Source organism: Balaenoptera physalus, assembly GCF_965194825.1.
Source record: "Balaenoptera physalus genome assembly, chromosome: X".
In the NCBI taxonomy this organism is placed as follows: domain Eukaryota; kingdom Metazoa; phylum Chordata; class Mammalia; order Artiodactyla; family Balaenopteridae; genus Balaenoptera; species Balaenoptera physalus.
In genome coordinates this window covers 12,535,824-12,559,831 of record NC_138903.1, presented here as the reverse complement: position 1 = coordinate 12,559,831, position 24,008 = coordinate 12,535,824, and the positions used below count along the sequence as shown (strand labels likewise).

Sequence of the window (24,008 nt, the reverse complement as noted above, 5' to 3'; positions counted from 1 at the left end):
CTCAAAGGAAACTTACCAGTGTTGTAGTGCTTTGTGCAGTAGCCGAGCTCCTTCTCTTCTTTCAAAATGAACTGCGGCAGGGTCAATCCTTCAGCAACTTGAACTGGACCATCACTTAACCACTCAAATATCAGGTCATTCATCGTGTACCCAACTGGAGTAAACAAATCAGAGTGAAAAATTGAATGCATCTTTCCAAGAAAGCTTGAAAGTCTAGCCATATAAAGAAACAAACAAGGAAATCATCTAAAGCAGACATGCTCAGTCAATTCAAGAGCATTTTTTAACAAAAGAGCTGCAATCATCATGACAACTACATGTCATTGGAGCCAAAGAAATGGCAGACAGCAAGCTATTTCTGAATGATTTTTTTTTCTGTGTAATGGGAGAATGGAATTTATAAAGTCCATTTTTCTTCTGCCCACTCTATCCACTAAATGTTTCTGAAGAACAAACAAGTAAACAAACAAAAATCCTTTGAAGATTGTCTTTACTTGAAAGAGCTGTGTCTGTGGATATCCATTAAGACAATGCAGTTCATGGCACCAGTATTAGTATTTCAAATGAAAAGCATTCCTTTTTTTTAAAAAAAAGAGAATGGATTTATCACAGGCCTGCTTAAAATATTTCCATTGCAAACTTGGCCCCTCTCCTAGGGTCTATTAGCTTTGTTTTGAGAAAGTTTATGTTCAAGTCCTTATGGTCAATCCTCAGTTACTTTAGCAAGTGGGGAAGGCTATAGGCAGGTAACCTAAGAGGAAGCTGTGGGATATGCAAATCAAGCATATTCATTTGTGCTAGTGTCTTGCTAAAGGGGCCCACACATCACAATGATTAATGTGAAGTAAAACACATTCTCTGTTATATAAAGTCATATTGTTATATGACTTTTGAACCATCCAAAGTAAGATTGTTATCAGTTTAGTAAACCAAAGTTAGCTCTTAGTCTCCAAGCTCCTGCTAACTAGGTCATTATGTCAAGGGCTTCTGGGTTTTTTACACCCCGGAAATGAAGGCTACTCTTTTTTCAGGCATCAGTTCTCTCCCTTCTTTCTTTATTTGTGATATTTGAACTCTAAAAGGAGATTGAGGAGGACAAGGGTTATTATGTGAGGTTTTGGCTGGCCAGTAACCTCAGCAAGTTTATTAAGTTTATAGATTCTTATTCTTGTTTACTGCAAGGTAGTGACTCACCAAAGCTACCCAGAAATCAATGGCAAAGTTAATTGGAATCTACTTTCCTCTTTCTTTGGGCTACCTTTTCCATTCAAAGCCAGAAAATAAAAACAAGCAAGGAATCACAAAGGGGACTTCGTATAAGCACTGATGGTCCACAAAGAGAATGGCCAACCCTATCTCTTCCACATCAGTGCTGCATGAGCCCTTCTTGGGTATCTCCACCAAATACTAGAAGCTTGCCAAACACCCCCTATTCTTGTCTGGTCGGCTTCTTGCTGACCACTACAATAATAGTCCTTGTCAGCCACCCGGAAACCCCAGCTGGGGGCAAACAGAAGAGGTAAAGATGTGGGGAAGGAGGACGTAATATGAGGGTAGAAAAGTAAAGAGCAATTCCCACCCTTCACAGTCAAAGTCAGTGGTAAACACATCACTGCTTCTTTGATTTCATTACTTCTAGGTCCTGCAAGGACCAAGCATATTTACTAATTGGAGTTTTTAAGCCTTGGAGGAGCCTCAGAGGACCGCTATGGTTGCTGTTTTATAGAGAAACTAAGCGTTGGGTTGAGTCCGGGGAGAGGTGGGAGCAGTAGAGAAGCCACAAAGAAGGAATCATTATGTAGGAAAAAGTTTTTCTTAACTGTCTTCTCAAGAGAAGGGGCGATAGGGAAAAGGTGAATATATAAAGCCTATTGTAAGCCAGAAATTCTCATTTTATTCCTGACAACTTCTTCAAACAAGGATGTTTCATTATTTTGTTTATTTCTGTAGGAAGTTTCAAGGGAAATCTACAGTGATTTTTAAATGATCAGAAGGAAACCCTGTCACCGCCTCTTTTTTAATAATAGTTGATATGTCTTTTTACATTTGTTATTTTTCTAAACCAAGAAGTTAAAAGTATTTTCTTGCCCCTGCCTCATTAAATCTCCTAACATCCCTGTAGGTCAGTAGCACTTATTATTCCCTGCATTTTACAAACAGAGAAACTGACAGAGCAAGCCAGAAAAAATTTCATGTCTCCTGTCTAAAAATCCCATTACCTTGGAGGCATCAGCAACTTATGGCACATGTCAAAGATTTCAGTGGCATCAGGGCCACGGCATAAAGGGGACAAAGTAGTAGCATTTTTCTATTCCCTTCACCAGGCTTTGGCTATCCATTGCCCATCTAAGCGAGATGCCTTTATTCCGTATCATCTCATGCCCCTCAGTTTTGCATCCTCCTCTGGCTAAGGCCCCTGCGTCTTGTCCTCAAATCAGTTATCCCTTCCTGCCAAAATTCCTTTGGGGTGAAGGCCTATACAAGCATAAGATAGAAGGAAATACAATTTTCTGACTAGAATGTGATTCATTATAGAGGTTAAATGACTAATAATCTTAATTTTCCCAGGAGACATTTTCATTTCAAAGAAAAGCTTACTAAATCAGGCTCATTTTTTGAGGAAGGGCAAGTTATTTGGCATTTTACCTCGAAAAATGGTCTTCGCTCTATTGGATATAAGACATGCACACACACTTTTGCTTGTCCTTCCCTTAAGGACCTCGGGAGTTGTTAAGTAGGTAGAGAATGAGTCTTACGGGTTTTTTCTCCTTAATGACACATTGAAAGAACCAGGTCATTGGTTAAAACAAGCAGGTGGTCATTTCAGTAGTAGTGACTTACAACTCTCCAGCTGCATTGTACACGTCTGGACATCCATTGGAAAATTCTTCAAGTCCATGGGACAGGATAAGGTCAAGGTGAGCCTTAGCAGAGAAAAAAAATTTTAAAAACAAGTTTTAAATTTTTGAGGTCTGGTTCTTGAGAAGCAAACCAAAAACACATTTGGCATTAAGCAGAGTGACACTGATTCAAGTACTGAAGTCTCAGCTCTCACTCAGGACAATGCTTTCTAATTTTCAAATGAACAGTAGTCATTGGTAAATTTTTAAAATACTATAGAATTTTGCTGTAACCCCATACTCTCTACTTCCCATCTTCCAGCCTCTGAGTCTCATCTCCCCAGTGGCACTGGTCTCAAGTTTATTCTAGAATCAAGAAGAGCACTGAGAAATAGTGTAACAAGAACCGTGGGCTCTTCTTACACACACTGATGTCCAAAAGACGTAAAGTTTATACTGCTTTAGAATTGGACAGGTGGGCTTTGCTTCAAAGACAATAAACGATGTGATAAGCATAATTGGTTGTGATAAGTATTCGTTCTCCTTCCATCAGGTGGGCAAATACTTCAATATCTTTTCATTTGCTAACTACATGGATAGGTCAGTTGTACATTGTAGCATTCATTCTAGAATTTTGACAAATCTGGGGCAGGTAATCCTTGATCTAAAAAAAAAACAAAACAAAACCATTTGAGGATGGTGGCTTGTATAAATACATAGTCTTCTCCTCTCTGCACCCTGGGGGGACTACTATGCTCCCCCTTTCCTTAACTTTCCAAGCTCCAGCCAGCTTTGATTAAGTCCTTTATCAGGATATTGATTAAGCCACCACGTCTTTTCTACTATTTCCTTTTTTAGTCCTCAAGGAAATGGTACACACCTCTTGCTCTTCAGTTTTTCTATACCTCAGAGATTCAAGGGAGGAAATTAAGGTTGAGAATCAGCAGACCTGTGTTCCCTTTCAAGTACTGCCTCCAGCTGCCTCTGTCCCCAAAGCAAGACCTTAAACTCAGTAAACACGCATCCTCACCAAATGATGGGGTAGGATCAAATGATGCTTATTGCCATTTAGCTCTAGTACTAGAATCCATGTTATTCTGAAGTTCACTGCTCCAAGTTCTGTTCATTTTCTCTCAAACATCTTTTCTATCCATAGACCCTTCTAACTCTTACACCATTACCTAAACTCTCCCTTTCTGTCATGCTCTCCCCTCCTGGGTCCCTTCTCTTTCCTTTCTCAGCTTCATGTTATACTTTCTATACAAGCCAAGACAAAATAAAAAAAAGAGTGGCCCAGTTATTTTAAAGAAAGAAAAGATTTGGGATTTGAAGTGAGGTTAGACAAAGAATCCATGCTGACAGTCTTCAAAATCATCAAAATACAACAGTGACTGGGAAAAGCAAGATACAAAACAGTGCAGTATAATCTCAATTATGTAAATATGTTTTCAATATTGGAAGTAAACACAACACTATACTAAGAGTAGATATTTCTGGTTGGTGGGATGATTCTTTTTTTTTTTTTTTACTCTGTTCATTCTGCATTATCTATATTGACAAGTGTAGGCTATTCTAAGATGTCCGTCTTTATGTAATTAAACATGCCTTTCTTCAAACAATAGCTGAAGGGTAAAATTATTAAATTATGTTTTATTCAATAATGTTTTGCTATATTATAATTATATTATTATTATTAAAATTTTGCCACAAACATACAGTATTTCACCTTCATTGCTAAATAAATTACCTACCTTCTCTGAGCTATTCTGAGAACACAAATACCATGTTTCTAAAGGAAAAACAATAGTTTTGGGTTCTAACCATCTGAGTTAAAATAACATTTTAGACAGGAAAAATAATTTTTGTCAGTTGTGGAGTTCATTTAGAGATATCAGTATAAATATAGTTAAAGATATTTAAATTTCTTCCCAGCATAAAGACTTTTTTTTTGAGATTTTATTTTATTGAGATCAATGCCATGAACTCTTTAAAGTAAGGGAAGAGTAAAAGAATCAAAATGAAAATCTCTAATAATCAAAAAATTTAAAAAATTTGACACTTTATTAAGGGAGGGGAATCTCAAAAGGATCTGTGGGTTTAAAACTGTTACTAACACAGTAAGAATCTATTTATTCTTTTCTGTTTTTTTAAAGAGGAAATATTTACATCAAACAAAAATATGTGCATCATATAAAAATAATCAGAGGGCATGTGTATAGTTTAAGTGAATCAAAACTAGAAAACTTGGAAATTTCATTATGATTTTGAAAAATTTACTTTTGAGAAATTAGAAAATAATAATAGCAAAAATGAATACAGCTTAAAAACATGCAACAGGAAATTCAGTTGTATTTTGTTTGCTATTGGAAACAACCCAATTTTAGTATTCTTAATCATAGGTTTGCTGAATACAATTCTTTTGTGAAGTGAACTTTTCACATTTATTTAGGGGGAAGAGGCTTCAGACATGATATTTCTGCCTTTGTGGCAGATCTAACAATCCTATAGGAACCCAGAATTTTTGGGGTCAAAACTATTAACAGCCATGGAAAACCCCCCTGAGAGAAATTCCCAATGAGCATGAAACTCTCTCTGAATTTTGTCTCAGCTGAGAACCCAGTGGGTATTTCCCTTCTTCCTTATTTGTTTTTCTAATTTCCTTTCTAGGTAGGTTTTGTATGGGAACCCAATGGGTGCCAGTAACAAGGAGGCAAGTTAACAGCTCCCCACTTTGCTAAATCACGTCATCCGCTGAGCAAGTGGGAAGCGATTGGAAAGATTTAATCAGTTCTTTCATGGCCAAGACAGCCCATAATTTATGATGTCTAGTGTACCACACATCTGCAGGCCTAAAACTCAGACTTGCCTTTTACTTATTTTTTTCCTTTTCATTGAAGTATATATTAAACACAGTTAAAAATACACAAATCTTAAGTTACAGCGTGATACCTTTTTGCACCTATACCCACCTGTTTAACAAGCACCCAGACCAGATTTAGAATATTCCCATCACCCCCAGAACATTCCCATGTGCTCTCTTCTCAGTCAAGAACCTTCAAAAGTAACCACCACTGCTTTTTTTAAAAGCTATTTTTTAATTTAAAAACATGAGTTTTGGGGAAAGAACGAGACGATATTATTTTGTACAGAGATGCAGAAATTGCACCAAATAAGACTGACACATACAGCATATACTAAAATGTGAACTATTTTTATCCCCTCTACTCTGGCTCTCCATCTTTTTTTTGGGAGGGGGTCTCACAGAATCAAGTATTTTTATTGAAAGTCAGATTTTTTGCTAGCAGACACTGCCTACAGCATGTCAGATTTGCTCTCCTCTTTCTCACCATCTAAAATATTAAGGCCATTGCGTGTGAAGGCAGTGAGCTGAGGCCACCCATCTTCCATTTGACTTTTCTTAAAGAACTCATTTCCTGAAGCATTGTCACGCATCCCCCACTGTCATTGTGGCGACATGCATGCACTCAGGGCGCCCCTGCTCCTGTTTGCACAAGGGAAGGAATAAAGTTCCCTTATAGAGGCCCTACTTCTTTATAGAGAGTAAGAAGGCTGAGTGAACATTTTGATTTTAAAGGCAAGAGGGTAAGACAAAGCACAGGAAGTCAGCTTCCCCCCAAATCTCCCTCCCCTTCCTTACTACTCTCCTATTCAGTTCACCTTGCCATCAAACCAGCTCTTGGGTTTATACCTTACTTAAAGTTTAAAAGACTGATAGATGCAGACATTGTAAACTGAGTTAATGTTATAAGTTTTTACATCAAATATATTTTTTAATTTACTTATTTCTCTCCTACGCAAGGTTCTTCCCTTATGCAAGAACCACAAAGGCTACAACTCTCTCTTTTTCACCATCTAAAATAATGCCTTGAACAGATTAGGTATTCAATAAATATTTGTTGAGCAAATGAACGTATCTTCATCCTCAAGCTCTGTGGGAGAACTTAAGGCTTTTATTCAGCAGAAATGGGAAAGGACAAAGGATTTAGAAGAGAAGAAGGGTCATCTGAGCCCACGGGGTGTTGCCAAATTCCCAGACTGGCAAAGAAGCCAGAAAGCTGGCCTGGCCCTTTCTGTAAGTTGCTAGCATTTCTAGTGGGAACTAGAAATAAGGCAAATCAAGCTGCAAGAAAGCCTGGAAGCCCTGTCCACCTGTCCTTGAGCCTTGCTCAGGTAGCTGGGTCCACGGCCAGGACTGTTCTCCTCTTGCTAGAAGCATGCGGACTAATCACTTAACTTTATAACGTCATGGCAGACAGGAGGTTCCTTGACTCACAAAGCAACTACTCGTTCATAAGGCACTCAGTATTAGAAGTGGAAGTCCATTCCCAGCAAAAGATTCTTGAGGGAAAAAAAGCCATTTGAAGAGAAAATGAATTTTCAGGTGGAATTACGAATTGTCATTAGGGATCTTCCTGCTTAAGGCAAAGATTGCCAATGTCCTCTTTTGAGAGAGTTAATTCTGATGGTTATAGTAGCCTGTCTTGTTTGGAAAGGAAGGGTGAAGGGATGCTTCTGTGTTTCAGGAAAAGCAAGAGTCTCAGGCATATTGCTGCTGTTCCTCTGTCAGAGACCATGCTTAGCACACTCTGTGTAGCACACTGCAAACCCTAGCAGTACACAGAAATATCAGAGGGGGTAGAACCTATGGTGTTCTTTTAGGATTAAAATACTTAATAAGGAAAGATAAAAATTCAAGTGATGTCGATAGTATTGATAATCATTCTCTGAGCACCTGCTGTAGGTCAGGTGCTCTCATTATTTTGCAGTCATGGAGTACCATCCCACGAGGCACACAGCATTCTCTCTGTCTTTGAGATAAGCACATTGGAGCTCAGAGAGGTTAAGCCGCTTTCCCAAAGTCACAAAACCAGTAAGCAACCAAAGTTAGATTTGAACCCAACTTTAATTGATGTCAAAGTTTATTTATTATTTTCCACTCTACCACGTTTCCTCCTTAGAAAAAGAATCTGTTATCATCCTCTTTTGTCTGTGAAGCTAGCAGAATAGGTTGTAGACCTTTCGTTTTTTCTGCAGGCTTCCCGGCTTCCCATGACTTCTCCTTTTAAAAACTCCTCCAGCCTCTCCTGGCCACCTCACAGAGGAGAAGCACCGTTGACTGGGGATCCGGGGGCCTGGGTGGTGGACCAGGCTTACAGAAAAAGAGCAATTTGACCTTAACTAAATCTCTGGGCCTCATTCCTCACCCACGACCCCATCCTGCTCAAAATTTCTATGATTCTAAACTGTAAGTGACAGTGACCAGCATGAAGGTTTCCTCTTATAGGTGAATTTCCACTCTTGAATATGATGAAAGCCTTAAGTCCAAATAATAATGCTTCTTAAAATTGGAACTTTCTGGCAGTCTGGGTATATAGGTGAGATATTTGTTGCCCCCATAGGGCTTTGTCATCCAACATCCTAGAATGCTATCCACTCTTTCTCCAAGAACATAAGGACAGCCTTACTGTACAATGTAGGCCTGTTGACCCTTTCCTCTCAGGTGTACCTAGAAATCTCTAAACCATGTGACATTCTAATGTCAGGGAGATTTGACAGGATGCATCATGTATTGAACAAGAGTGTCCTCCTAACCTACCTAGACCTTAAGTGAAATTAGCGTGGGGCAAGTTAGAAGTCAAGTTAAATGTGCATCACTTATTTTTTTTTAAAGATTTTTTTGACGTGGACCATTTTTGAAGTCTTTATTGAATTTGTTGCAATATTGCTTCTGTTCTATGTTTTGGTATTTTGGCCACGAGGCGTGTGGGATCTTAGCTCCCCAACCAGGGATCAAACCTGCACCCCCTACATTAGAAGGCAAAGTCTTAAGCACTGGACCACCAGGAAAGTCCCAAATGTGCATCATTTATACAACTCACACATATGGGGAGAGGGAGGGAAGAGTTAGAGGAGTCATTGGATTAAAAGACCCCACCAGGCTGGTTGTCTGATCAAGATCTCCTTTAGCACCATGGGTTTCAAATTCTGGTGGGCGTAAGTGTCATCCGAAGGGCTTAGTAGGAATGCAGGTTCTCAGGCCCTCCTGAGGAGCAGCTCAGGTAAACTGATGCTGGTCTTGTGGAGCACATTTTAAGAAGCTCTACTTCAGCATGTCCCAAGGGAGGACTTTTATTTACTGTCCCTGTGATGGACTAAAAGGAGAAAAATTTGAAAGGGAAATAGGAAGGGATTGAGAAAGGTGTCTGTGATTTTTCAGTAGCTCTAGCACTCTCTTTGGAAAATATGACTTTCTACTTGAAACCAGGTCCGGACAATGAGGCTCAAGTAGGCTTCTAAGTGATTGGACCGGGGGTAGTGAGACAAGGGGGGTTAATCACGAGCCTCAGTCACCATGGAGTGGCATGCTGGTAAGGTCAATGCAGTAAAAACAAGGTCAGTTCGTTGGCAACCAAGAATATGGTGGGTGTGGCTAGAAAATTGGGAAAGCTGCTAAGAGGGGTGGAAGGTACAGCAGAGAGGAACCCAGACCAGATGCTTATTAACACACACGAGTGTGCAAAGGTGGACAGTGGAACTGTACTCAGGGCGCTGTCTCTGGTCTCTGACTAGAAAAATCAGCCACTGAGAAATTTCAAAGGAAATTGGGGTGGTGGCTGCAACATTCACTGGATGACCCCCAACTAAAAATTTACAAAAGCTCCTGGTACTGAGCAGGGAGGAGGTCAGAGCGTGGAGGAAGACCAGCTCCAGGTCTTTAGTGAGGAGGGATTCGTGTTAAACAGAACTGGGCTGTGATCTAGTACATCCATTTAGCAATTTTTGGCAAGCATTTATTGAGTGTCATGCTTATCAGACACTTGAAATAAGAGTTTCCCTCTTGAAGGAGATCATAGTTTAACATTACTAAGATATTATTAATATATATGTGTATATATGTGTGTGTGTACATACGTATATTCTTTTAATGGAGTCTATCCCAATAGTTCTGCATTTATTATTCAACTTTTTAAAGTTGTTTTCAAATTCTCATTTAAAGAATCCTTCCAGATTATGTAAATCAGACATAGCTGAACTAAATCAAGTAAAAGGCTTTTCATTACTCCCTTGGGGCCTAGATAAGCGCTCACGCTGATTGGGTAGAGCAGATAACCTACCCTTCCAGACCTAGGTCCTGAGAGGGCCCTTTGGGTCTGTCAGGAAAGTATGACTTGCAATCATCACTTGATGATCCTGAATCAAAACTCAAGGTACCCGCGAAAGGATCTTTGTCCACAGAGAACAAAAGTAATTGGTCCAAGTTTGGCTAGGCAGGCAAGGCATGAAATGTGGCTGTGCTTTTTTATGTAAGTAAAGGTTGAAAATTCATGGCTGCCAAGTATAATGAGCTAATAGACATTTAGCTAAAGGCTTCCATGACTATTAAGATGCAAATCTAGGGAGAGTATAGTGTTTCAAGTACCCTTAGTCGTTTCCTCCTTTGTGTATATGAGTTGATAGATTCTCAGGTTCCCTACCGATATCCCTGAGAGCAGACTTTGATACTGAGAGTATCAAGCGGAAGGATGAACCTAGGTGGATAAGGGGGCTCGGAACCCTGTGGCTAGGACACCAGAGAGGAATCATTTTTCCAGTATTGTCTAGGGCTGAAACTGAACCCCAGGTTGGTCGTAAGCTGTGCAGTTAGACTCTATCCCCTTAGTTAATTCCACATAAATATAAAACCTGTTTCTCCATGTTGACCTTGGGAGTTTCAGGAGATGAATGGCAACACTGCTGGTTCATCAGCTGTTCTACTCCTCTCCCCTGATTAAAATGCCAGTGGCTGACTAGGAAGGTCCATGTTTACCAAACATTATAAAGGCATCACAGAAAATACCCATATGCATTGAGCAGTACTAGCTGGGAAGGACAGAAATACAATATCTGCGCCCATCTGTGCCTGGTCGCTTCAGAAAATGTGCACACATATGGTGGGCCCATGTTAATTAAGTCCAAATATGGATTGGATTCAACTTGGAGAGCGACTGATAAATCTGCAGCTAAAACTTTTCCAAATGTTTTGATATTTCCTGAACAAAAATGTTTTGAAGGTGGTGAATGGGAGAGGGCTAAATGGAACACCATCAGAAAGAAGAGCTCAAATTATCAAAGATTCATATAACCAATTCTGCCCACAGTTTAGTTACATTTTAAATTTCAGTCATATCACAGCTAGTATTTATTTATACAACCAAATATTCATGAAGATAAAATGTTATTAGCCTGCACATTAAAATAATGCCTCAGTTTTCTTGAACTGAGAACTATTGCCTCAGTTCACAGCTATTTAATGGTGACACTGAGGTGAAAAAAGAGGGAATAGCACTGTATAGCAATGTTTTATTTGGGATTATTTTACTTTTGGTGAAAGAGAAAAAGAACAAGTGCTTGTGAACTGCAGATATGGTTTTAAGAAAACCAAAGTAACTTTTCATCTGCTGACAGCTGAGAGCAAAATTGTGTTACTTTGCTGGTATTTTGCTGCACTAAGACTTCTGCTGTGGTGACTGGCGGAGAGTTGCTGGCCACTGTTTCTGGTGGCAAAGGTTGGAGAGAGAACGGAGTCTCGGTCAGATGATAGGATGGTCCATTCTTGATTAGATAACACTTTGAAACCAAGCACAATTCCTTAGTTGACTCTTAACAAGCAGCTAAAGAGGGGGCCCAAGCCATTATCTGAAAAAAAGATGCAACTGTCACTTCTGCTAGGAGCGATATACCTCCCAAAGGAAGGAAACCCAAGGCACAGAGAGTAGTCATCTGCTTGGGACTCATGGAAGGTGAGTGGAGCCTGAGGGTAACAGGTACTGAGTAAGGAAATGTCCGTGTGTACGGGTTAGGAAGAACGGGGAGAACTGTCTCGCCACTCCCCTCCCCTTATCCTACAGCCAACCCAGGGTGATTATGACATTCACTGAACATTTAGTATGAATCGGGGACTGAGGAAAACTGCAGATCAAAGAAAAAGTAAGTGACTTCTCATGGTCACTTAGTAAGATTGGATTTGAACCCAAGTCCTCCTGAACTTCAGAACTGACATCTGCCCCACCCCCATAGTGTTGTCTTTAATCCCTTAGCTCACTTTTTGCTTTCTATCTTTCATCTAACTGCTCAAATTTAGCAAACTATCTCCACTAAAACGAAACATCAAATAAAACATTTGTTCTGCTGTCCTTGGAAAGGGACGATCAATCCCATATGGGACGGCCTTGCTCTGAGTGTGTGTCACGTGTAGAATTTCACATAATTATATATGTCCTTAATTGTCTTTCAGTGACTGTCCAATGATAAATGTTGTATCAGATGTTGGTTTGTAGTTTTAAATGCCACAAGCAAGGATAGACTTATTGGAAAGACTGTTGAGCTTTGAGGATAGACGATTTTTTCCCATTTTAAAACGAAGTGTCTTTCCTTTGAATTATGTGCTATGAGAATGCACTAAAGTAATTCATGCGTTTCATAAGAGCCATGGTGATATTATTTGTGTTTATTTTGGGATTAATGCCATCCAGGGAGCCTTTGAAAAGCAGCACTGTGGACCAGGCAGAGGCCCACGTCAACATAAGTTCAGCAGGCTCACCAGGACCTCTGAATTTCCTTTGGCTTCCTGCCACAGGAAAATTCAGGTGATTAATAATGGCAGACTAGCCCTCGAACTCTGCTGGCTCAAATCTACCAGGTGATTTCCTTTAGTCTTACATATCAAGTTAATACTTATCCTAGCCAACCATCTTTGTATAATTGTCTGAAAGTATATAAACCCATAATTCATGAACACATTCTAAAATAATATCTCATGGATACTCCTGCTGGTTGAATCAGAGGGTACAAATGATCTAATTTGCGATTGGGAAATTTCTCAATAGGGAGCTCAGTATTAAGTATTTGTCACGGTATAAACTATATGTTGACTATAAGGCTGCCTGTTAAACCACAGGTAGTCCAACCTTCCCTACCCCACTCCAAAGTCAGTTCCTCTCCTCAGATATTCAGTTTGGGAGAAAAAGGTTCAAAGATCCAAAAGTAGTTTGAGATAGGCACCTTACAATTCAGAATCTCCTCTTGCTGACTCCCAAACCCTAAGGGACATGAAGGACCCACTCTTATTTCCTCATCCAGAAGGAGTTTTGTGGTTTGGGAAAGAGATCATTTTGAGACTTATTATAGACTTATGACGGAGCTAGAAGGAGCCTCAGACTTCATCTCATCTCCTGGTTCAATCTCATTTTATAGTAAGGAAACCGAGACTCAGAATGATAAACTGATGGGGTTAGAGAGGCTGGTCTTTGAACCTAGAGGATACAGTAAATGATAGAAGGAGGTGTGGCGCTCCTGATGCCCTAAGCTACCTTCTTGGTATTCTGTTCTTTGCACCATCACCTTCAGAGCAAACTCTAATGAATATTAATGCAGTGGAAAGTTACCTCCAAATGGAGAAAAACCTACTGGTTGCTATTGCTAGTCCAATCAGGCAAACAGTCAAGGAAAAGTGGTCATGCCGCCTGCCATGTATTTCATTGCATAACCCCCTTTTTTTCCTTCAAACAAGGGTAAAATCCTTACTCTGTTGTGTTTGAACCAGTATTATGACCTTGAGTGTATGTGTATTTCTGAACCCAATCAGGAGCTCAGCAGAGCTTTCCAGCGCTTTAAGAGAGTCTGTCATGTACAGAGCACACTTTCTAGACTTTAATGCTTCTACCATCAGACGCATCTTTTTTGAGGACCACTGTCCAAAAGTGCCCCCTCCGCACCACTTAGCTCAGCTCCTGCTGAAGCCACCGGCATATATGCATGCCAGCACCTCCCACCCTCCCAACCTTGCTTGCCCTAGGAAGAAGGGAATCGTGGTTTCCATGGCATTTTCCAGCACTTCTCTGAAGCCTCATTGCTTAATTCTGATGTGGGCGCTTATGTTACAGTCATTAATTACTGCATTAAGTCAAGTCCCAAAACTAATGAGGATTTGGACACAGATTTGGAAAATGAGAATGTAATTTTGCCTGGATTATAGGATATAAAGATAAACATGGTCCAAATATGCACAGAGAGAATAAATCACAGCCTTGCGTAGCTGCCTTCTAATAGAAAATATGGGCTTACATGTCTCATCACAATTGAGAGTAAGATAATCAAAGTATCACCATTGGTAACATTTAGGCAGGTCTTAGTTCACTGTTCATTCTATTTTCAGCTCTGACATCTAAATAAAAAATGTTCTTTTTTCCTATGCCATAAAAATCATTCTATAGCTAAAGTTAGAATCTTTGAAGTTCTTGTATCAGGCTGTAGGATGAGTCAAGGGTGGGAGGCTATGTTAGAAAAGTTGGCCTTTTATGTGTATGGATAGAGCTGGTCATTAGACAGGATTATTTGGGGAGCTCTGTTGGATGTCTGTCTAGAAATCTACACCCCACCTACTCTCGGTGGTGCCTGTCATCTATCATCAGAGGTAGAAGGCATGTCAATCCCCAAGAGTTCTCTATGACAACTCAGATACTACTGGGATGGTGGGACACTGAATCGTCAACACCTGCAATTATGAATTGAATCAAAAGGAATTAACAAGTAAATCACCTCTAACACCATAAAGGAATAAGTTTCAGGTCAGATAAAGTTTGATGATGAGGGGCACAGACGTCTTGGTGATGCGGGGTGCTGTTGTGGAGGGTCAATCCCATAACTATTTATTGTTTGGAGAACTCTATGCAGTTGGCAGGTAGCATAGGGCCCCTAGGTACCTGGTCAGTAAAATAAAAAGACACTGAAGGCAAACAATAATGTCCGGAGATCGTAGGGATCTATCCTGGTCAGTTTACTCTTTGTCTTAAAGACTGGGACAGAAAGCACAATCATGAAATTACAAGAAAATACCAAGGGCCCTAGAGTACAGGGCAATGCCACTTTTGACTGTCTATGCATATAGCATAGAGTGTATTCTACTAAAGCTCTTAACCAAATCATCTCTTTTTGAAAGCTGAGGAAATAGAGGTTCAGGGAGAGAACAAATTTTCCCTAGGTCACACAGCTAGTTCTGAGGCCAGAGACCCTAGCCCAAGGGTGTTTGACTCTAAAACCCCAGTCTACTATAGTATCAGAAGGAACCAGGATAACATTCAACATCATAAGGTTCAGAGTATGCACCCCGAACCGTACAGCGAGCTGAAAACTGCAAGATGAAGAACATCTTGGTGCTGATTTTACACACTGTAAAATTAAACCAGCAACATAGTTTTGGTGACTAAACATATGTCCACTAACTCTGGTGGGATGAAAATGTATTTCATTTTCAAAAATGAAACAAAAACAGTGAGGTAATCCCTCCATCCTTCTAAAAATGGTAGCCATTTGTTTATCATGTTAACAAATGTGGGAAAAAGCAACTGATTTAAGTTGTAGCAAATATGATTTAAGTTATATAAGGAGGAATTTCTGCACAATGTTAGAGTAACTTATTATAAGATCCAAGGAGAGAATATAAAATCTCCCTCTCTGAAGGTGTTTAAAAATAGAGTAAGTTCTCAACAGGTTGCCTGAAGGTAAGGAGTTCACTTAATAACTTTAATGGGTCTTTTCAGCCCTTTAATCCCTGGGATAGTAAAAGTTTTCAGAAAGTAGATATGCTATATAAGCTATACATGCTGTATAAAACTATCAAATGAGCTTCCTATTTGAAGGTCAATTGTGGCATCTTGAATTTAAACAGTCTTTTTAGACATTTGCGAAATTTGAAGATACTTTATATTCTCATCTTAAATGTTACCTTCTTCCTCCACTAGTCCTTTGAAAATTGAGTCCCCAAAAGGTTGGTTTGAAAATGACATGTGTTTGGTGTTGTATTTGTTTGTGTCTTTGGATTTGAGTTGGAGTAAATGAAGAATTAATGTGGGGTAGGAGATGATAGCTCTGAAATAGAAGTCAAGAGCTTTGATTCTTGTCCTAGCTTTCCTATTTATGGGCTCCATTATTTTAGCTCATTTAACTTTTTAAAGAAGTCACTTCCTCATCAGTAAAACAAGGATATTTTGCTCTGTAATACCTTCAATTTAAAAAAAAATCCTATGCTTCTATAAAAGTCAGAGTTTCGGCAGAAAAGTCTCAGAAGCAGTGGGAAGTAAGGGAAGAAAACAAATATTAGCAAAGACATTGTGGACATGTGAGATCAGCTGCTCCTCTTTAAAAACGCTCACCCTCTCCTTTTCTCTTTCATATTGCACACCATAGGTCATGATGCCCTGACTTCTACTACAATTCATTATACTCGAGTCAGTAAATATTGTTTGAGCACTAATATGTATTATACTCAAGGCTCACCTCGTAATTCCACTGTGGATTCAGGCCTTTTAAAGTAATATGAATTTAGAATTTGACTGTCTCTGAAGAGGGTATACAAAGCAAGATGTGTATCCTTGTTTACACTTTGGTCAAGAATGGTCAATACTTAATGGGGTGGGTCAACAAAAAACTTGAAAACAGAGTAAGATCAAACATATGAGGGAAGTGAATAATTAAAAAAGAAATCAGAGGATAAGTGGACAGAAATAGATTTGACACTTTTTCATCATCAGAGACTATGTCCTGTATCACTGGATAGAAATTTTCTTAAATATTGTTTGAGCACTAATATGTATTATACTTAAGGCTCACCTCGTTATTCCACTGTGGATTCAGGCCTTTTAAAGTAATATGAATTTAGAATTTGACTATCTCTGAAGAGGGTATACAAAGCAAGATGTGTGTCCTTGTTTACACTTTGGTCAAGAATGGTCAATACTTAATGGGGTGGATCAACAAAAAACTTGAAAACAGAGTAAGATCAAACATATGAGGGAAGTGAATAATTAGAAAAGAAATCAGAGGATAAGTGGACAGAAATAGATTTGACACTTTTTCATCATCAGAGACTATGTCCTGCATCACTGGATAGAAATTTTCTAACACTGAGCTAAGACCTTTGGTTCCTATTTAAAAGATTTGTTTAAATTTTACTCAGATGCCTCAGGTGTTTGAATCTGCAGGACGTGTATGGATTTCTGGCCTACTGTCACTCCCTTTTTTAAATCTTTGTCTTCTGGCAAACAGGTATATTACCTGTTGGGAAGTGTGATCTTGCTTGTTATGAAGTCAATGGGCTGCATAGTTCTCTTTGTGTTTTGTTTGGCCATCAAAGCCTTGGGCTTTGGTTTCCATGCAGAGTTAATTCTACCTCTGCTCCTACAAAGCTAAGAAAACATATAATTTTTCCTGGCTGAAACGCTACCATCCATTTGCTTTAGGTTTCAGGAAAATTCAAATACAAAACATAACCATAGAACATTATTTTTTTAATGTGGACCAATGTTGAAGTAATTATTAAAATGTGTCAGGTGGAGGCAATTCATGAGTTTATCTTTGGTACTTCTGTTGTATGCCTTCCTTCTATCTTTCTTAACTCTCTTCGTCCTATCTGATTTTTCCTCTCAGGCATCCAACATGCTCTTTCTCACTATTCTTCACAGACATTAAACCTACTATCAGAAAGAAAATTTCGTATCAGCTCTTTATGGCTTAGTATGAATTGAGGACAGCGTATTCCCTCTCCTGGGGGTATTTGCATAGTGAACCTGAGAGTTGAAGGAAAGTCCTTCCTAATGGAATATCAGCAAGGAATTTCCAGCACCTTTAAGACACCAGAAACTGTACTTAAAACTTGAGTTGGACCTGCAGCTGGGCATATATTAGCACTAATTCCTCCTTACCCTCTAGTTAAATTGAGTCCAGTGACTCAAGTAAACAGGAGTGTGGGTGCCGACCCCCAAATTCTAACAATATTTGAGTCACAGAATTCGTTTGCAAAGTTAGAGCCACTTTTCTTTTCCTTCTTCCCTATTTATTCCTACTACTCAATTTATCTTATGTCTGCCTGCCTTGTTAGACTGGAGCCCTTCCAGGACAGAGACCACATTTTACTCAGCTCTGGATCTCTAGGCCCAGCACAGTGTCTGGCTCATTGAAAACCCTTCCAGGCAAGTAATTAGATTCCTGCAATTCAAATCTGCCAAGAGCTGTGTTTCCCTAAAATGGCGTGCCCAGTTCTCCTACACCAAGGGTCTTTCCCCTGATTTCATAGAATACCCACAATGAAGGGAAAGTCTAAACCAGCCTGCCACAGGACAAACTCCACCCAACCCAAAACAATTGTTGGGGTATTTCAGAGCCTACTGGGAACCAGAGATAGAAGAATTGCCTCTGGATCAAGTCTCGGGAACATTATATTCTTCATGGTTCTAGAATGGAAGGGCCTTTATAGAACAGAAGGAAAAAAAAAAACCTGGTTTTATTTCGGCAGTGCATGATGCCAGGTATTTACTAGAGCAAATGCCACCCAAGGCCCAGAGGGTTAGCTGGAGCAGCTGATACCCTGTGCTGCTTTTTATAACTCTCCTTCCCAGCACCATGCTCTACATATGTCCCATTTCATCAGGTCACATCAACTTAGGTTGTGCCCAATACTGCATCTTACACCAAATGCATCACCATGTGGAATATTCTGTGTTTCCTTAAAAATTTTTATAAAAATAAATGTAAAGTTTCTTAAAAATAAAGTGGGGGAAGCTTCCCTGGTTCTTTGTGGAAGCGGTGACTTTGCCACTTTTTACAAATGAGCAGCCGCTTTCCTTCCAAAAGACATTGCAGCTATCTGCCATCAGCAAGCTGTGAAATTACTGGGTTAAGAATGGAATATACAGTACAGACCTAAATTGTATATAGAGTTGTGAAATACAGTTTTGGTGGTGGTGAGTCTGCAAACTTGTGAAAATCATTTGCAAAGACACTAGCTGTCTTTTTTTTTTTTTTTTTTTTGGTAATAAGATTGGAGAGAAAGGCGGAATTCTCTAAAGGATCTTTAAAATGTCAATATTTATTCAATGTATTCGATTTCTCTCATATACAATACACTGTCTTGGCCCTTTGGGAGGGGTTACAAAAGATGCAAAATCCGAATATCTTGGCTTTAAAGAGCTTATTATTTAGAAAGAATGTTAACTTAAAAGTGCAAACAGCCATCATTTCATTTATTGAGAACATACTCTGTGTCATGAACTGTGGCAAGTATTTTTATTTACTCTATATCAGGGGTTGGCAAACTATGGCCAAAGAGCTAAATCTAGTCCACCACCTGTTTTTGTAAATAAAGTTTTATTGAAACATGGTCACACCTAATTGTTTGAGTATTGTCTATGGCTGTTTTGTGCTGTAATGGCAGAGTTGAGTAGCTCTGACAGAGTTGAGACAGTCTGACCGGCAAAGCTAAAATACTTTCCATCTGCCCTTTACAGAAAATATTTGCTGACCTCTGCTGTATATAATTCATTCTCACAAGAATACTCTGAGATAAATATGGTGTTTCCCATTTTCCAATTAAGGTAACTGAAGGTTATAGCTTATGTAACTTAGTAAGTGGCAAAGCTTCAGTTTAATTCTAGGTTTGTCTGATTCCAAAAGTCTATGTTCTTATGCTATATTTGTGTACAGAAGTAGCCAAAATATGGGGTAGGAAGAAGTCAGAGCCTTACAGATTCACAGAGAAACTATTATTAGAGTTCCAAAAAGGGAGTGATTATTTTGATTGTAGGGTGATAAATATTCTGGAGAAGATCATATTTGAATAAAAAAGCAAAAATGCATCTGAGAAATTTTCTATCCCAAGCTCAAGCCCAAGAAAAGTTAACAGATCAAGATCACATGTTTAGTTAGAAGTAGATCTGGGATTAGAACCAGTTTTCCATTCACTGAGCTCAAAGTATGCTGTCAGTGACGATACTGAGCCATTGAATCTTTGTGTGTGTGTGTGTGTTTAAATGCTATAGAATGGCATAATTATTTGAAATGAGAATTTGTGTGTTATTCTCAGTGGTAATTGAACGAAAGGGCCTGCACTTCCTTTATTGAACCAATCAAAAACATATTTGTGGGGCTTCCCTGGTGGCGCAGTGATTGAGAATCCGCCTGCCAATGCAAGGGACACAGGTTCGAGCACTGGTCCGGGAAGATCCTACATGCCATGGAGCAACTAAGCCCGTGAGCCACAACTACTGAGCCTGCGCTCTAGAGCCCACGAGCCGCAACTACTGAGCCTGCACACCTAGAGCCCGTGCTTTGCAACAAGAGAAGCCACCGCAATGAGAAGTCCGCACACCGCAAAGAAGAGTACCCCCCGCTCACCGCAACTAGAGAAAGCCCGTGCACAGCAACGAAGACCCAACACAGCCAAAAATAAATAAATAAAATAAAATAATAAATAGAAACATATTTGTGCAGATATTTATATGATACCATCACCTACCCACCATCCTACCAAATATATTTTGGTTATGGTGAATTACATTTCTGAGACCATGGGAACCACTGGCACTCTCACCAACTTTAAGTTTAAATAATAAACAAGAGACCACAAAGGATAATATTCATATACATCCTGCCCTGCAGAATCATGCAGCTCTAGGTCAGGAGAAAAATGAAGAAGGAAGCAGGGGGCAGCCGAAGGAAGCTTACCTGATACTGTAGAGCACTTTGCCATTTTTTGAAATGCGAAGCAACTTGTTGTCGGTGGTGACATCATGGAAGTTGGCCCCCTTCTCATTGGCAAAGAACAAATCTGGTTTCCAAATGGAGTCCAGCATCGATGGGTCTAAGTCCAGAGAATCATCAGGGTACTCGCTATAAGCCAGCCGTGAATCATTCCACTGTTGTCTCAGAAAAATATTCACTCGGTAGTCCTACAGAAACGCCATGCGTAAGAGTTACTTCTTGCCCACTCTGGCATATTTTCCCCTCACTCTTCTGCCTGATTCGATGCATGCAGTGTTGGTATCTGAGTAAACCCAGCTGTGTATATCTTGGTCAAAATAAACCACTCAATTCTATTAGGAGTGGGAACAGAGGCGAGAAGGAAAGAAGACTTGACCAAACCAGAACACTAATGAAACGAGTTGAGCTGGTTGAATTTTTGTTTCATTTAATCATTCTGGGAGGAAATAATACTAACTCAATCTGATTTTGCTGTAGAAAAAGGTAATGATAAGTACAGGAGTCAGTCTGTGATGGCAGATTGTCAAATAAAACCGATTCATTTTCCAAATCAGAAATGACATGATCTCTATTTTCAATCTGCTCAGATGCTCTGGGCAGAAGAAAACCCACTCTGTAATTTTGGTAGTAGAAATCTTATCATAAAACTCTGACATGATGGGGCAATATTTTTTAAATTCATCAACATAAATATTAAGATGGTTCATGTTGACAAGATAATTCCCTTACAGCTACTTACTTTTGAAATTCTTAAATATTTAATCATTTCTCTGAATGGGTTGTATCTACAGTAGTCAACTGGATGCTTCATCAAAACAGAAATCTTTTTCATGTTTTCCTAATCTGAGCACCTTTTGATAAAGGTGTGCCTCCCTGTGGGAGCCTCAGGTACACCCTGTCATTCCCACTTGGCATGGGAATTTTCTTCTGTGCTAATGAATCAGCTTGGGACAGTAACTTCTCTTCAGAGGATTTCTACTCAAAGGTCTTTAGGTTCATGGAAACTGTTGCTTCGCTTGACAGAGCAGACCCAATAAAGGCTTCAACAGTATTCCCTAGTCAAGCAGGACTATGGTTCAGAGCTAACAGTGGTCCACATCTGCCACTGTGATCATTTAGGGTGATATATACTCATCCCATCTTACTCTCTTTCCTTTACCTTTTTCACCTTCATTTGCTTTGTCTCCACATCTTTGTTTGGGCACCTGGATTTTGAGTCATTGTTTACTTTTCTCTAACAGTGACCAACATGTCCTCGGTTTGCCTGAGAACTTTCCCGTTTTAGCCTCAGGTAAAAACGAAGCTTTCAGGGAACCCACTCAGTCCTAGGCAAAACTCAGATGGTTGGTTACTCTATCAGGTACAATGGAGACCACCTCGGGTTGGTCGGTTTTGGTTATTCCCTTTAGAGCCAAAAGAAAATCTGTAAGTAAGTTATAAAGATCAGGGTGTATGGAAGAGAACTTCAAATCCAGTTCCTTCTGCTTATTACTAAACTCCACAAATTCCCATGACTCGCCCCCCCCCCAAATACAGCCATCCTGACGATCAGGCTGATAGAGTATTTTGGAAGTGGCAGTTCTTAGAAAGAGTGCCCAGTGTGGGTTTAAAGAATGCTAATAATCAAGTAGTTACTAACTTCTGAAAATCAGTCATCAGAACCCAGCTTATTAGGAAAAGCTGAAATATTAAAAGAAATAACCGTACGTTTCTTTGTTGTACAACATAAGGACTTTCTGACTTGGAAAATTTTATCAGCTGACTTTTATTTGGGATTATACCAGGCTTGCACAGCAAATTCCCAGACCTAAGAGGGTGCTGTTGTGAGACCAGCCAGGCTTCCATCCCATTCTGTTTGCTCACTGGCTGCCCCCTCCTTCCACGAGTGAGCCAAGAGAATGGCAGAACCTCAAAGTTCTCCCCATCACATATTTTGCATTTTGGGGATTGTCCAAAGGGACCAGAGGGTAGTAACTGGAAAGAGATTACCAGTTCAGTGTTTCATCGGCAACAGGAGTGACTGGAACCTTTGGAGTTTTGTGTGAGTAAAGAGTGGGAATGTGTGATTTGTAGAAAATCAAAACAGGGGCTATTGAAAATATAATAATCCAATTTGCATATAAATAGGCACTGGATAGATCAGCTGTGAGATTTTCTTAAGGTTTCCTGAAGGAAAAAAACGCAGTGTCTCCACTGTGTGACATCTACCCCTTTTATTTCCCTTATGGTGGGAACCAATTATCCTTCATAAAATTTTGTGTGTGGGGGTCTATGAGCTTGTTTCAGTAGGAGAGAAGAGGATGTCATCTCTTAGCCAATTCTGGAGGTAGAAAAACTCTAAGTATAAGAAGTAATGACAGCTGGAAATAGCAGAGGTGAATGGGTTAAATTTCTTAGGCCGTTGGGAGGCCATTGAAGCCCCCCACCCAAGAAGGAAACATAGAATGGGAGAGGCTATAAGACGCCAGATAGCGAGCATTGGGCAGCAAAATCACCAGGACAACATCGTCGCAGTCCTCCTTTGAACCTGAGAATGATTTAAAGATGCATTTTGAGAGACTCTAGAGAATATTACGTTAGTGACATACAATATGAAAACATTGACCTTTATTTTAAAAAAAATCTCAATATAAAATTTCCCAGCTAATGTATTAATACATCTTTTTAAAAAGTCTTTCCCACAAGTATTCTTCTCCAGTGTTTCCTGCTTTTCTGTTTTGAATTTTATATATTTAAAATAATAAAATAGGTTCTCCCAATACCAGAACTTTAAAAAGAGCACTGAATCTATCTTATCACAATAGAACCATTAAATATCTAACAGTTAATTTAAAATAAATTAATTAGCCTATTTGTAAGCAAGAATAAGTGGAAAAGTTAGAGGAGAAAATACATTTTACGCCACAATGACAGGAATTATATGAAACAAGACTTTTATTAGATATTTTGGGAGTATTTGTTCTTTATAATGTATAGGAATTAAAATTTTCCATAATTTTGTTCATGATGCTATACATTATTCCAAAATAAATGGCAACCCTTAAAACCTTTAAGAATAGAAAAGGACACCCAAGGATATAGAGAAGTAGATAGCCAAAGAAAAGATTTTCCGGGGCTGTGCCTCTGTAATTCTTTCAGTTCACTATCATTTTCAATGTAGGGTACAAATTTGACGCATGATTTATCTATGCATCACCTCTGTTTATTTACAGATAGGTTTATTCTCTCAAGATATTCCAAACCACAGGAGATAGTTATATTGCTCTGTAGCCTTTCTTTGTCTTTATTTTTGCTTCTAGGTTTAATGAAATATTAAAGAAGTAAGTATTAAGAGACATGCTTAAGTGTAGACTGAATTTTCTTTTATACTGCCTTCTCTCTCCAGAGACAGATTCTACTTCAAATAAATGATGTATTTCCTTGTATTAAAATTTGTTTTCCTATGATTGACCCTCTGGGTACTAGATTAGGTAATGGAAACATTCAAATTAAAAAGTGTGTGTGTATGTATATATATTATATATATATATGTGTATATATATATATATATGTGTATGTGTGCACATGTGTATTGTG

General features: G+C 39.2%; 1 protein-coding gene across 2 annotated transcripts in view; it reads right to left on the bottom strand.

Annotated features, from left to right (window-relative positions):
- Positions 1-24,008, bottom strand: part of GLRA2 (glycine receptor alpha 2) — a 204,727-nt gene that overhangs the window by 112,750 nt on the left and 67,969 nt on the right. For both annotated transcript variants that reach the window (XM_082447202.1, XM_082447201.1), the window contains exons 4-6: positions 20,397-20,620; positions 2,842-2,924; positions 17-154 (exon numbers count right to left, since the gene is read on the bottom strand). In XM_082447202.1, the coding sequence (XP_082303328.1) occupies positions 17-154; positions 2,842-2,924; positions 20,397-20,620 (445 nt within the window). The remainder of the gene's footprint in view (positions 1-16; positions 155-2,841; positions 2,925-20,396; positions 20,621-24,008) is intronic.